Source organism: Narcine bancroftii, chromosome 6, assembly GCF_036971445.1.
Source record: "Narcine bancroftii isolate sNarBan1 chromosome 6, sNarBan1.hap1, whole genome shotgun sequence".
NCBI lineage: Eukaryota > Metazoa > Chordata > Chondrichthyes > Torpediniformes > Narcinidae > Narcine > Narcine bancroftii.
In genome coordinates, this window is record NC_091474.1 from 90,047,281 (window position 1) to 90,062,343 (window position 15,063).

Sequence of the window (15,063 nt, forward strand, 5' to 3'; positions counted from 1 at the left end):
CCCCCTGCTTGCTGCTGTGCCCTCCTTGTCCTCCTCTCACTTGCCTTTGGGTCCATACCTTGATGAAGGGCTCAAGCCCGAAACGTTGGTTATGTACCTTTATCTTTGCTATAAAAAGAACACTGTGACATGCTGAGTTTCTCCAGCGTTGTGTGTTCCTAGAAGGATGATCAAGCATACATTCTTCACCAGAGCTTGATTCACTTCATTCAGGCACCTGCCTGGCTCTTGCTCACACTTTGACAATGGCAAAGTAAGATACCTGCATTAAGAATAAACAGTTTAAAATACAAAAATATTATACTTACAAGGAACAAACTTCACATGCATGAATATATAAACCTTAAAGCGTTTTAGTTTATTTTCAGTCACATTCTTTGAAAACATTTAACCATTACTGTACTTTCCCCACCACAGAACAACCCAAAAGATTAAACAAAACATTATAGATAATTAGCCCCCCCCCCCCCCACCCTCTCACTCTCCCAAGTTTACAAATAAAACCTCTGGTTGGTGCAACTCTTATTAAGGGAGTCACCCCAATGACGAGCGGCATCAACCGGCTCTTCATCCTAATCAGAGCATCCAGGAGTTGGAATATTATGTTGAAGTTGTAGAAGGCATTGGTGAGGCCAAATTTGAAGTATGGTGTGCAGTTTTGGTCGTCGAATTATAGGAAGGATATAAGCAGAATAGAGAGAGAGAGAGAGAGTACAGAGGAGATTTACGAGAATGTTGCCAGGGTTTCAGGGTGTGAGTTATAGGGAAAGGTTGAGCAGGCTGGGAGTTCACTCTCTGGAGGGTAGAAGGTTGAGGGATAATTGGATGGAGGTATTTAAAATTATGTGGGGGACAGAAAGAGTCAATGTGGACAGGTTTTTTCCACAGAGAGGGGGAGATTCAAACATGGAGGACATGGACAGAGATTGAAGGGGGAAAAGTTTAGGGGAAACATGAGGGGGAATTTCTTCACTCAGAGGGTGGGGTGAGTGTGGAATGAGCTTCTGGCCGAAGTGGTAGATGTGGGCTTGATTTTAATATTTAAGTAAAAGTTGGATAGGTATATGGACAAAAGGGGGAGTGGAAGGTTCTGGGCTGGGTGTTGGTCAATGGAACTAGGTGGGAGAAGGTGTTCGGCATGGACTAGAAGGGCCAAATTGGCCTGTTTCTGTGGTGTAATTGTCATATGGGCGACACCATTGCTGTTTCATACGACTTTTGTTCAAACAGCTGCTACGAGCAAAGCACGACCAAGGCACTCCGCTGGCTGAATATTTTCCCCCATCTTCACCAAAGAACATTGACAATTTAAAATGTATATTTTTTACCTCTTCTTTTATTCTTGTTTATTTTAATTTTTAAACATTTATTTTCCTCAATATATTTGCCAGTTGCTTGAATTCCGGATAACAGGGGTTTTACTGTATTTGGTATCATCAATGTTACCTTTTGCTTTGAAATGCTAGACTCCGATATCATCCCCTGTGAACGAACTGTCTGTGTTGAAGCCGCCCCACCCACAGCTGCAGGACCTGCTTCAGGAGGACAACCTGCACCAGGGAGCAGGGGTGAGAGATCGGCCCCAGGGTCGGTGCGGTTCAAGCGACCTCGAGTCTGGAGAGGACACACTCGAGGAAGGCATTGAACGGGAGCAGCAGTTCCAAGATGTTCCGCTTGATGCGACAAACCTGGAATTAGTTACTGCTCTGGCTGAGGACCTGCGGCAGAACTGTCACTCTGTCTGTGACTTACCTGATCCGTTGCTGGAGGCAGAGAGGTGAGCACCGTCAATCTTCACGTTGCTTCAGAGTGTCGGGGATGCCCACAAATAGCCACAAATCACTTCAGCTCTGGATAAGCACATGTCTGTCCATGGTCTCAAACATTTCCAAACACAAATTGGAGGAACAACGCCTCAACTTTCATTTGGGAACCCCTCCAATCAGATGGTATTAACGTACATTTCTCCAGTTTTCATTAAACCCCATCCCCCACCATCTTCTCCCTGACAGCTTTCCTCCAGCTCTCTCCCCCAATTTCCCTCTGACTCCTTTCAAAGAGCCAAAATCAATTCTCACCTTTCCACTTATCGTATTCAATTAACACCTTTATGTCTGTTGGTCTGGACTCCTTCCCCTACCATTCTTCAGATGCCTTCCTGATGTTTGCTTATACCTCAGGCCCAAAACGTCAGTAATATATCTTTATTTCCTATGGCCGGTGAGAGACTGGCTGAATTCCTCCCGTTTTCTGTGTGTTTTTTACTACAATCACAGCATCTGCAGACTTCTGTGTTTTACCACCAACAATCTGATCTGTACAATAAGTCTGTGAAAATATAATTGTACAGTGGAATGAATTAGATTTGCATTTTCAATCTGGCAGCACAAGTCTCGCGTCTGGTTTACTTTTCAAATTGTTGCCTTCTTTCCCAAACTGTGCTATTCATAGTTAAACAAATCCAACTTTCTCCACTGTCTGGTTGTCTCCCCTGCTTCAGAATGTGCCACCTGTGTGCATAAGCTTCCTCAGTGGCCAGACACCAGAGCAGCTTCATTTCATCCTGTCGGCTGGGGATTGTGCCCTCTGTAAGAAGGATGACCAAACCATGGTAGTGAGAAGTGGTACATCATGGGGACACTTCACAGATGCATAAGTAATCATGATTGCTGTAGTGCTCAGAGAACGGTCTGAAGACTTTGTCAAATAAGCATGCCAGATGCAAGGAGCAATTTAAAGCCAAGGGATGGCAGTGGAGAGGTGGTGAGAGCCGCTCGGTTGGCGTAGCAGTTAGTGCAACACCTTTACAGTGCCGGCGATCGGGATGTGGGTTCGAATCCCATGCTGTCTGTAAGGAGTTTGTACGTTCTCCCCATGTCTGCATCGGTTTTCCCTAAGGATTCCGGTTTCCTCCTACCATTCAAACCATGTGGGGTTGTAGGTTAATTGGGTGTAAATTGGGCGGCACAGACTCGTGGGCCGAAATGGCCTGTTACCATGCTGTAGATCTAAATTTTTAAAAAAACCAACAAGCACATATAATCTGTGACCCAGTTTTCAGGAACTGGTTTTATACCCAACCACTTTCTGTAATTTTCTACTGTAAAGGTTTACCTATAGACCCATTCAGGAGTATATATAATGAAAGGTTAAAAATGCCAAAATGTTAAGTTTAATCTATCCTGCCTGTACGTGTTCATTTGTCTGCCTTGAAGCCTTTTAAGTGCCCCTCTGGTCGTACTTCCACCATAACACCTGGCAGTCATTTCTAGGCATCAAGCACTCTCTGCATTAAAAACAAACACCCTGCTTTAAAATTTGTCCCTTTGCTTGGAGGAAAAAAAATTGTGTCTACCCTACCTGAGCATCAATGCATGCAGTTTTTCAGACCTGAGAGTACAGTAAAGTCCCTGGTATCTGGAATTCAAGCAAGAATCGAGGAAAATAAATAGGCTAGAAAATATGCAAGTTTAAAATTGGCACGTCTTGCCGTTAGTTCCCCAATCCACACAACGACGCAATCTCAAGTAACTGTAAAATACACTTATCCAGCACCTACCAATCCCCATAGTTCCCGGATGCCAGGGGGTTGACTGTGTTTTAGTCATATATGAAATCGACAGAGGCTTTTCTTGATGTGATGTCCATCAGCATATGAAGATATGAAATTGTGAATAAAAATGTAAGTTCTGTTCTACCTAAAGGAGATTCTTTAATTAAGACTATAAGACATAGGAGCAGAAATAGGCCATTCTGCCCTTTGAGTCTGTCCCACCTTTTAATCACGAGCTGATCTTTTTCCCCACAAGCCCACTCCCTGGCCTTCTCCTCAGAACCTTTGATGCCCTGACAAGAACTTATCAATCTCTGCCTTAAATGCACCCAATGACCTGGCCTCCATAACAGCCTGTGGCCACAAGTTCCACAGATTTACCACCCACTGGCTGAAGAAATTTCTCCGCATCTTTGATCTAAGCGAACACCCTTCAATCCTGAAGGTGTGCCCTCTTGTCCTAGACTCTCCCACTGTGGGAAACCACCTTTGTACAACCTCTGTCCATGCCTTTCAACATTCAAAATGTTTCAATGGGCTCCTCTCTCATTCTCTTAAATCCCCATGAGTGCAGGCCAGGAGCTGTCAATGCTCCTCATATGACAACCTTTTCATTTCCAGAATCATCCTTCTGAACCTTCTTTGAACCCACTCCAGTGTCAGCACTTCCTTTCTTAAATGAGGAGCCCAAAACTGCACACATAATAATTGGCATTCCAATTTTTAGTGTTTTTTACCTATTTATTTTCTGCCTTTTTTTTTGCCAGTTACTTGAATTCCAGATAACGGGGATTTTACTGTACTTGTTTCAAGAGATTGTGTTGTTTCATTATTATCCAGTATCCCACATCAATTGGAATTCCATTACCCTTCCATTACCCAGCAGAAGATTGGATAATGCAGCATAGTGAGGCTTTTCCATTCCATCTTCTTTAAATCTGCTTCATATAAGTTTTGAATACAGTGACAATTATCAGCAAACAGTTTTTTACTGAGACCCCAGTAAACAATCTAAACCCCAGCACAGATCATGAACTTAATCCGAGAGCCATGAGAAACTACCGTTAGATTTTAAAAATTCATATCCATCTTAATGCTGATGACCAACAGGTTTCAACATGTAATTTGAAAGCCCATTTTCTTAATATACGGTCATTGAATTGGGTTGGTGATTATGGATGGTAATGTGGATGAATTGCCTGCACCAGTTAGATAAAATACCTCTGAAAAATAGTTTAATTTGCAATTCAGTGACACATTTAACAGTTTCCTGGCAAGAAGCAAAACGTGGTTTAGACGTAAATAAGGATATTTACATCAGCCGTTCACAGCGGGGGCCCACAGCATATTTAAGTCAGCCTTGTTTTCACCTCATGTAACATAAATATTTTTTTAATATAGTCAGTAGAAGTACGGAAGAAACCTATTAAACTTGACTGCTTTGCAGAAGGGGGCCATTGAGCAGAGTCCTGGGGTGGGTTCATCGCTGACAAAATGTTGATTTACATCTTCAAGAATGATGCTGTTCTTTTCCAATATCTATCGGCTCTGAAGAATCTCATCTTTTTTCCCAAATGTCCAGAAACTCATTTTTCTTTTCTTTTGGTTTTCCCCTTATTTCTTTCCATCTTTCATTTCCACTCTCCTTTGCCTCGCCTCTCTTTATTATTTATGTGCCTGCCATCCCCAGCTCTCTGCCAGAAACACTCATGTAACCAAAATTGGATGGGGAAATCTTGGAAAAATTCAGCATTTAGGGTGGCACATCATCTTCACAGTGTACCGGGGGTTTAGGTTAATGGTGTGAAAATTTGGCAGCGTGGACTCGTGGGGCCGAATTGGCCTGTTGCAGTGCTGTATGCCTAAATTATAAATGTTTTTTTAAAAAATCTGTGAAAAGGGAAACAATTAACACCGCAGGATGAAGATCCATCGCCAGAATTGAGAAAGAAGTAGAACAAGTTAGGTTAGTAGAAACAAAACTAAACCTGTATCAATTTGTTTCCTATCCTTTTAAGTTTGGATGAACACAGAGTTAGTATTTTAGGTGAATGATCCTTCACCAGGACTTTACATGCTGAATATTAACTTAATTTCTCAATCTATCGATGCTCCCTGGCCTACTGAGTATTTACAGCAATTACTGTTTTTTTAATTAAAATTACTCCTGACTGCTTCTAGTTGGCAGTTGTGGATTTTGTTCTGCTTTTCAGTTTGCCCACTCTCTCAACTTACACTGGACAATTATGATTTTTCTTTCTGAACACTTCTGAGTGTATTTTATGGATTTTGGGCTGCTGATCACGAAAATATTAGATATAACCTATTTTTGTGATTTCCTGTCAATATTTTAAGTCTGCTTGCATATTGCCCACAAAGCAAGCTGCTTTGGTCAATCCAAGCAGGCCTGGGCATGCACTCAGTGCAGGTGCTATGTAAATGTTGTCTTAGGCCTGGGCATGATTAGTCAGGATAGATGCAGACAGGCTATAAAAGCAGCTCACATATATAGATGCTGTGCATTACATTGATTATAGATTGAACGCATGTTGATGCACATGTTCTTCAGGCAATAGCATAGTGAGTGTACTTATTGTCTTCAGGAAGATTCAGTACAGCAGAAATATCTCATCAATGTTGCAACAGCTGTGATACATTCTGTTACATTTGTGGTGAGAATACGCTTAAGGCTCGAAGATGCAGCATGACTGCACTTATTACGAGCTCTACTTTGGTTGTAAAATTGGTGAGCAAGACAAACACTGGGCTCCTTACATTTGTGGTACAACATGTGCAGTCAACCTAAGAGCTTGGCTCAAAGGTACATTTTGCGATTAAACATGCTAAATTCAATAAAAGTCAACTTAATGTTTCCCCAACTTCCTATGGGATGCAGCAAATCTGAAATTATCCTGTGTTCAGCTTGAAACTGTCCATCATCATCTCTAATTCTTTTCAGAAGAAAACCTTTTGAAAAAGTTTGTTGTCCAATGTAATGACTTAATGATGCATTAAGTTGCATCACTAGATAACTGTTGCAACTGAAAGGGATAATTTATTAAGACACCCAGACATTGTGAAAATATATTTAATGCCACCTTGAAGTCTTGGCAGAGAGGGTTGTGAGAGTGGATGGATGGGCAATTGGCAAAATCTATGGAAGTGTGAGAGAGATCAGATGCCTACTCCTTGTATTTTACAATAAGGCTGCCATTTTATTTGTGTAGCTCCATGCGAGAAGGATCAGACTGATTGTCTTCACTTCCAATTGAACCATAGGAGTTACATTTTTCTCTTTAATAATTATGTCGTGAGCCCTTTCAATTGTATTCAATTGGCAAAGACCCCATGATCTCTTTCGGGTTTACAGAAGGCTGTTGCTATACAGGGAGATCCTAACTTTGGTTATCCAGCATATATTTGTCTTTAACTGAAGTATTGTCAAATGTAGACATAAACTGTGAGAGGATCCTCATACAATGGAGGCACAAAAGCAATTTCTTCACTTAGTCCAATAAATGATTCTTTTACATGATAAAGATCAATTGAATGATTTTTTAATAATGGTATTGCCATTTTATTATAGCATTGCCAGATTTCCTGCCATATTCCTCATCTGTGAGCTGGAGACGAGGAAATTTTATGACAGAAACATTGCTGAGTGAAATGCACATCTTTATCAAAGGTCTATAAAGGGCATTTTCTCCTGACGCATTTCGGAGACTGGTGTGTTGAGATGCCAGAGATATCTCCTTATTTAGACTGACATTCGGCCCATGTATACCTACTAAAAAATATACTAAGCCTCCCAATGTCATAACCCTCTTTTTTCCTTTTATAGTTTACAATGGATGTAAAGCCTGAGGAGTGATACACCCATGCACTGCTCATGCAGTACATCTTAAATGTTCATGTTAATTGCATAATGTACCTGTGGCTTCAACTGCTATGGCAGCACTTCTCAGCTCCAGAGACCCTGGTGCAGTGCAGAGCTTTGGGGTTGCCCATACAGTGGCAAGGGTTTCTGCCTGCTCCTGTTGCTTTCTCCCACATTCTAGAGATGCACTTGCAGGTATATTGGCAAGTTATCCCTGAGGACAAGTATACAGTGAGAAGAACCAAAGGAGAGGGTATTCATATATGTAAGAGAGAGTGTTTCAGGGAAAAGTGGAGTAAGGTGATTCCTTCTCTGGGGACCCGTTGGGTTATATTAGTTCCTTTAAATAATGTTCATTGATAGAAGCAATGGCAAGTTGGTGACGCTCCCTGTTGCCTGAGGAACTGTTGAACCACAGAGAGTTTGACCTGTCAGTCTATTTTCACAATCTCAAACAAAAGAAAACCTTATCATTTGTACTTAAATGATACATTAGAAACACTTGTGTAGTAATGGCACAAGAACCCGCTTCTATTGTAACACGAGTAACCAAGGAAAAACACAAAAGTCTGCAGACGCCATTGTTGAAGTAAAATCATAATGTCGGAGAAAGTCAGCAGGTCAAACAGTCTCCTTTATATGGCAAAGATGAAGGTACATAACCAACGTTTCAGGCTTAAGCCCTTCATCAAGGTAGCATGATGCTCAAAGTAAATGTTGGTGATGTATCTTTATATTTGCTATGTAAAGTTTCTCCAGCTTTGTGTTTTTATTACATTACCAAGGGCAATTCTCTCATTTTCTTGGCGATTCAATGAAGGTGAAATCACTCCCAGCTACACTGCCATGAAGACATCATCTTGATTTAGGGAAATGTTTCTGTTTTACTCTAGTCTGTTCAAATGTTCATTAAATTTAATTTGGACATGCAGCACGGTAACAGGCCCACGAGCCAAGGAGCAATGCCCCCAAATACTCTACAGCCCCGTATGTTTTGGAGGGAGGGAGCATCCAGAGGAACCCCACGTGGAAATAGGAAGAATGTACAAACTCCTTGCAGAAAGTGCTGAATTCAAACCTGGGTTGCTGCCGCTGTAATAGCATTGCGGTAATCGCTGCGCTAACCGTGCCACTTTAATAGCACCTGACAGCCAGTTTACACCTGAGATTGTCTGATGTCAGAAGCTAAGCAGGCACAGGACTGGTCAGTACACCAGGAGCTCGAGGTTTCTGTGAGGGGTGCTGGACAAAGCAGACTCTCTGTCTGCCTTACATTAGATAAAAGTTAAAGAATTTCATGTATGTTACATTCTAAATGTGATATTATGTGACAATAATGGAACTTTTACCTATAATCTAATATTTATGTAGAAAGATCCTGAATGAATTGTAAACAATCGGAGTTTTGCTGCAAAATAGATACTTTTGACCCAATAAACCTGGTTTTCTGGTCTGTGTTCCATTGGTCCTGTCAAATTGCCTTCAGCAATACATCTCATAGCATCAGACTATTCCATTTTACTTCTGTCCCCTCTGAGCATTAGGTAGAACCCACCAACTGGTGTAGGGTCAATAAACTTTCTGCTGTGGTCAGTCTTTGCTCTGTGGATTGTTCCCTGTAGATGAGGTTGCACCTCATTGGTTCCACACTGACCATTTGCACCCAGCTGCAGCAGTCCTACAGTGATCTCTCCACTTTGCGCTCAGCCCTCTCCCAAGTGGTCTCCTTCGCACCTGGAGCAACTCACAGTAGTTAACCGATCAACTTGCACTTCTTTGAGAAGTGGCAGGGAACGGGAGTACAATCAAAGGAAGGACGTTCAAACTCCACATAGACAGCATTAGAGGTCAGGTTGAATCTGAGTTTCTGAAGCTGTGAGGCAGCAACTTTACTAGCTCCACCACAGTGCCTTACTCATGCATGCTTAGAGAACAGTACAAGTACAAGTGGCAGACACTGCCTTTGATCCATTGACCTCTGGGTTAGGTCCATGACACTTGAGCCCCTCATTTTGATGCATGTGAATTGTCTGAGAGGATCAATGATAAGTGAAGCACGAAGATACCCAATCTTCCTTCCCTGAACTTGAATCTAAAGTGGTCATTATCAACCTGTTTTTGGCTAACACCCTCTTAGGATTCTATTCCAAGTTTACGGGCCCCCTTCCCCATGAAACAGTCAAGTTTTGGTTTCTTCTGTACTTGTCTCCTATCAATTACATTTAACAAATTTTAAAATATTTATGTTACATGAGGAGAAAAGAAAAGAAGACTTTTAATTAAATGTGCTGTGACACCACCCCCCCCCCCCCCCATCCCCAGGGTGTGATGTGCTGACCTAAAGCATTATTTTAGTTCAGAACACATCTGGTTCCTTTCTGCCTGGACAGTTCAGAAGAGAGGTGATGGGTAAGGGGAACCTCCTCCCCATCCGCCTTCCACAGGGATCTCTTCTGCTCTTTCTGCCTTCTATAGGGAATTTCTGCCATGTCCAACATGATCCCACCACCAGACATGTCTTCCCCTCTCCACCTTCTGTAGGTATCGCTCCCTCTGTGACTCCCTCGTCCACTCATCCCTTCCTACTTATTACCTTCTTGGCACCTTCCCCTGCGGCCACAAAAATTACCACACTTGCGCCTACACCTCGCCCCTCACCACTATTCGGGGCCCTAAACTGTCCTTTTAGGTGAAGCACAGTCACCAACTGCATCCGGTGCTCCCATTGTTGCCATTTCTACATCAGAGAAATTCGACACAGACTGGGAGATTGTTTCTCTGAGCACCTTCCAATTCTGCAACCCACTTTCGCGGTGGCATGTTGGTCCATGGCCTTGTCTACTGTCAAACCAAGACCACCCGTAAATTGGAGGAGCAACACCTCATTTTCCATCAGGCATTCTCCAGCCAGGTTGCATTAATGTCGACTTCTCCAGTTTCTGCTTGCCTTCTCCCCATTCTTCCTCCTTCTCCTCCATTCCCCTCTTCTTTCCTCCAGCTCTCTAGCCCTCTGCATTTAGAGTCAACCCCCTCCCCCTATCTACTAGTGTGCCCTCTCTCCCTTATCCACCTATCACCTCCTGCCCTTAGGACTGTGCTCCTCATTCTGCCCCTCCCCCACACCATTTAGTTCAGGTGCCTGCCCACATCTTGTTCATACCTTGTTGAAAGGCTCAAGTTCGAAACATTGGTTATCTATCTTTATCTTTGCTGTTTGACCTGCTGAGTTGACCAGCATTGTGTTTTCACATGAAGAATCCTGACCTTCCTTCCATGAATCTAAAGCAGTTATTATCAACATGTTTTTGACCATAGGGTCCTCAGGACCCTTCTCAAAGTTTATGGGTCCACTTCCCTGTAAACAGTCAAGCCTTGTTTTCTTCTGTATTTCTCTCCTACTGACCAAATTTAAAAAAAAAACATTAAAGATTATTTATGTTACGTGAGGTGAAAAGAAAACAGGCTTTTACTTAAATGTGCTGTGGCCCCTGTTGAGAACATTATTTTAGTTCCAACAGAACTCATCTGCCTTGATGATAGAGGAGATGCGATGGATCCATGATGCGTTCTGTAAAATAGGGCGTTGTGCGAACACCATATTATCGTAATGTAGGCAATCAAGACATATGTATTATAGGTTACCATTATATGCCTTGAAGCGCAATGGCATGAGATACACGTTGCGTGCAGAAAGCCGCTACGTCCCATTTTCTGAAATCTATTATGGCTTGTATGCATTCGGACGTAGCCTCAATGGATGTTATGGGGCGCATGACTGTACTTCAACTGTGGCACAGTCTTGATTGCAATAGATACACAGTGGAGATGGAAACTAAAAATTAAGCAAAATACTGCCTCTGACTTTTGTATTGATTAATATTAATAGTCAGTTTTGCAGGCAACAGAAATGTTTGTTGATACTGTGGAATAATTTCATGCTTCGATTGAACCTGAAACATATCAGAGCAGTGGTAATAGAACAGAGCAGTGCATCAAGTCTCTCCCTAAGCTAACTGGATTGATGAAATTGAGTAATTGATGGCTGTGCCTACAAAGTTTTAATTCTCAAGTGTTCATTTAACAAGATGCATAAATAAACTTAGATTTATAAATTAGTTTTGTTGGTCTTGCAATCTCTTTGAACATTCAATCTAAATGCAATATTTCAGCCTATAACATCCAATATCCATGAAAAGCAACTCTTCCAATCTTATTAGCTCTTCTCTATTGCAGAGTTTCACATCATGAATGACATCTCATTATAATTCACAGCAATCGGTACAGTGTGACAGGTGAAAGAGATCCCAGGTTGCCAATCTTCTTCTACAAGCCTGAGGTATCGTCTCCTACCCCACTGGATGAAGAGTACCTGACTATAAGTTCGACGTCCGCCTCCTCATTGTGTGAGAGCCCAGACAGTCAATTGCCCATTGCCCCAGTCTCCAAACCTTGTTTCTTTGTGCCTTCCCCTGAGCTTTCAGGGGCAGCAGTGAAAGGCCCAAATGATGCGACTGAGTGGGAAGATGTCGAGGAGATAGATTCTGAGGCAGAAGCAAGGAATGAAGATGATGAAGATGATGAAGATCCAAAATTAGTAAGTGTGGCATGATGTGGTTCTGTAAAACTGTAGAAGTTTTACACTGTTCACCACATTAGAGATCACTTGCTGCTTGAGTACTAGTGTTTCTGAATGTCTCTACACCCAGAGTGAATGAACTAGACTTTATAATATGCACTGAACACTTCTACCAGACATGGTACAAATGTTCTCTTCAGATTTAAAAGCTGCACTCCTAATATTACGTGAGTTGATGATCAACCTTTTTAAGGATGCTTTTAATATCAGTATTACTGGAATTATGTCTGAATGTTTAGAAGACAATGGCTTCGTGCAACAATAGAGTTTCAGAGCAATCCCGTTTGCAAAGAAATCAATTAACACTGAAGGAAATTGAAAACCTTGACTGAAATCGACTAAGGGAATATATTTTTTTATAAATTCTGTTCTAATTTTTGCAAACCATTATGTAATGCTAACCATAAGGAGTGGAATTACAAAGACTAAGTGTGTCGCTCTGAATTTGCATTAGCATCGCCTGCAGTATAACCTTTTTGCTGCCAGTTCAGCATCACCTTAAGGAAATCCTGTGTTACCAATGGTTCAGTTCAAGTCACAGGCCACAGTAAGAAGATTCGTTTAGCAAGCAGTCCAGCTAGCCAACCCATACTTAATACTGTATGGAGGTAAGAACACGGAGCAGGATGATAGAGTTCCAGAGAGAGACAATGTGGTTTCAAATAACAGCAGTGAGCAGGCCCCAGAGGCAAACTCTGAAATTTAGTAGTGGCAGCAAAACCTTTGTATAACCCCTAGAGTAATCTATGCCATGCAGTAAGGGATGTGTAGGTATCTTAGACAAAAGTTCTATGGCACAACACTCTCTGCAGTGGAATTAAACAACAGAAAGGCACAGGAAATTGAGAGATTTAAAAAAAAAACCATAATTTTAGTACTAAAGTCCGGGATGAGTGAGGGAAACAGTCACCTTTTCTGGCCTTACTTTTAAAATAGCCTGCACTGTGTGGCAGGATCACTGTGGATCTTAGTGATTTTAAGATTGGGCCTGGGGATTTTCAGCTCCATCAGCTCCAGGTTGAAACGTAGAGCAAAAACGCCGATCTCTGCAAGTTGGTGCCAGCAAAGTCTCCAGTAAAAATGAGTGGGTCCTGAAACCTCAACTAATCGAGGTGCCCTGGAATATTTAATTTAAATTTGTCCAAATGTCTACACCTGAAAATACTCGTGTTTCATGTCCGTGGTACTCAGGTGGAACGACAGTTTGAATTTGGTGATGGATAGAGGCAGCTGTGGTTAATGGTAGTGTGGGATGAGCTGCTGATCAAGTCTTGGGATGGACAGAGCCCTTCAAGGCCACAATTGCCCCTCCAATCACTTTCTGCTATCCTGAAGGACTTAATTATCAGCACCAGGAAGGTTGTCTCACAACTCCTGCTGTTTAAAGCCACCAAACTGTGTCAGGGGGGAAGTCCTCAATTTAGGTCTTGTAACATTATACAAAGAAATTAAGATACATTTTCAAGAAATACAAATTGCTGACTCCAGATAATTGATCATATTGGAATAAATGTGAGCAGGAGGAATCACTGTCCATGATTTAACCATTCAGAATTCACATTGTTCTGATTGAAATTAAATTTATATTAAATTGAGTTTATGATCACTGTATCCATAATGACTGGAATAGATACCACTTTAGAGTTCAGTTCTACGTACATCTCCTTATGGTCACATTAATATCTTTATTATTATTTAACTATTTGTCTGTTGATCTGTTATTGCTCCGAGTCGAGAGAACAGTTTTGAACTCTCCATTCCACCATTCTCTGATAACAACTATTTCACATGATACCTGATTTGTAAAATCTATTTATGTAATGCCTTGTGTAATTTGTGTTATAAAATTGTCTTTGTCGGCTGAGCCATTGTTCCTTTCTTTAGCTGTTGGCAGCTCTGTGCTTTCCATTGTCTACTTGATGTAACCTGTGAGATCCACAGAGAATGGGAATGAGATAGAGCCAGAATTTCACCTGGATTTTATCCTTCCCTGCTCCACAAAGCCTTATATTGTGTCAGTCCTTTTGAAGTCACCTGACCAGGCAGAGGCCTTGGTTAAACCATGTTTTTCCAGAGAATTTGTAGTTCAGACTTTACTCAGGTAATCTCAACAACACATTCAATCCCTGGATCTCCATTTAATTTTCATCTCTCAGCAATCACCCTACCCATTCGTGGATGGTTGAAGGCCCAGTTCCTCTCCTTCCCTGTAACCTATTCCCTCTCAGATAGTCGTCAAACCTTCCGCTGATTCCCCACCATACATCAGCTCTCCTAAGTACATTGCAGTGTCCAATTAACCTACCAGCCAACACATCTCTGTGGGAGGCAACTGGAGCAATGAGGGGAAACCTAGATGGTTGCAGAGAGAATAGCCCCGTGGTCAGCACTGGAGATCAGAGTGGAAACCAGGTGGTTGGAAATCTCTAACAACACATTGCGGCTTGCTAATGTCACTTGGTTCCATGGTCATCCTGAAGGCCACATATTCATTTGGGAAAGTTGGATGTGGTTTTGAAGAAATGCACACACAATGAAACTATCACTGAAGAGTCTGCTGTTTCAATTCTTGCTTTCTACCAGCAATGGATCAGCTACCATTTGGAGAGAGCCTGCAATGTTGGTTGGCTTATAGGAGTGTTATAGGACTAGATGTGCCAGTAGCCCATTGTAGGAAATGTTCAGGCAATTCCATTGATATTCAGAAGGTTGCTGACTCTATGTAATCCCAATGCCCTCGTTTCCTCACTGTGTGAGTAAAATTGGAGCTTTTGGTTCTGGAATGATTGCCTTCCACCCTCCAAGACATACATGGTTGTCAGTTAATTAGATGTTATTGGGCAGCATGGGTCTCAATGGCTGAAATCAGGTTCTACCATATTGTAATTTTTTTTTAAAAATTGAGGCTAATGGATGCTTACCCTATCAATCATTGCATTGATATGGTGCCTTTAACTTAAGGGGTTTCACAGGAATATCAGCAAACCTAACATTGAG

General features: G+C 41.8%; 1 protein-coding gene across 1 annotated transcript in view; it reads left to right on the top strand.

Moving 5' to 3' along the window:
* LOC138736329 (FERM and PDZ domain-containing protein 2-like) overlaps positions 1 to 13,930 on the top strand; it is a 182,829-nt gene extending 168,899 nt beyond the window's left edge. The window contains 2 exon segments of the mRNA XM_069885659.1: positions 1,467 to 1,777; positions 11,703 to 13,930. Of these exon segments, the coding sequence (XP_069741760.1) occupies positions 1,467 to 1,777; positions 11,703 to 12,039 (648 nt within the window). The 3' untranslated portion in view covers positions 12,040 to 13,930.
* Positions 13,931 to 15,063: the final 1,133 nt, after the last annotated feature.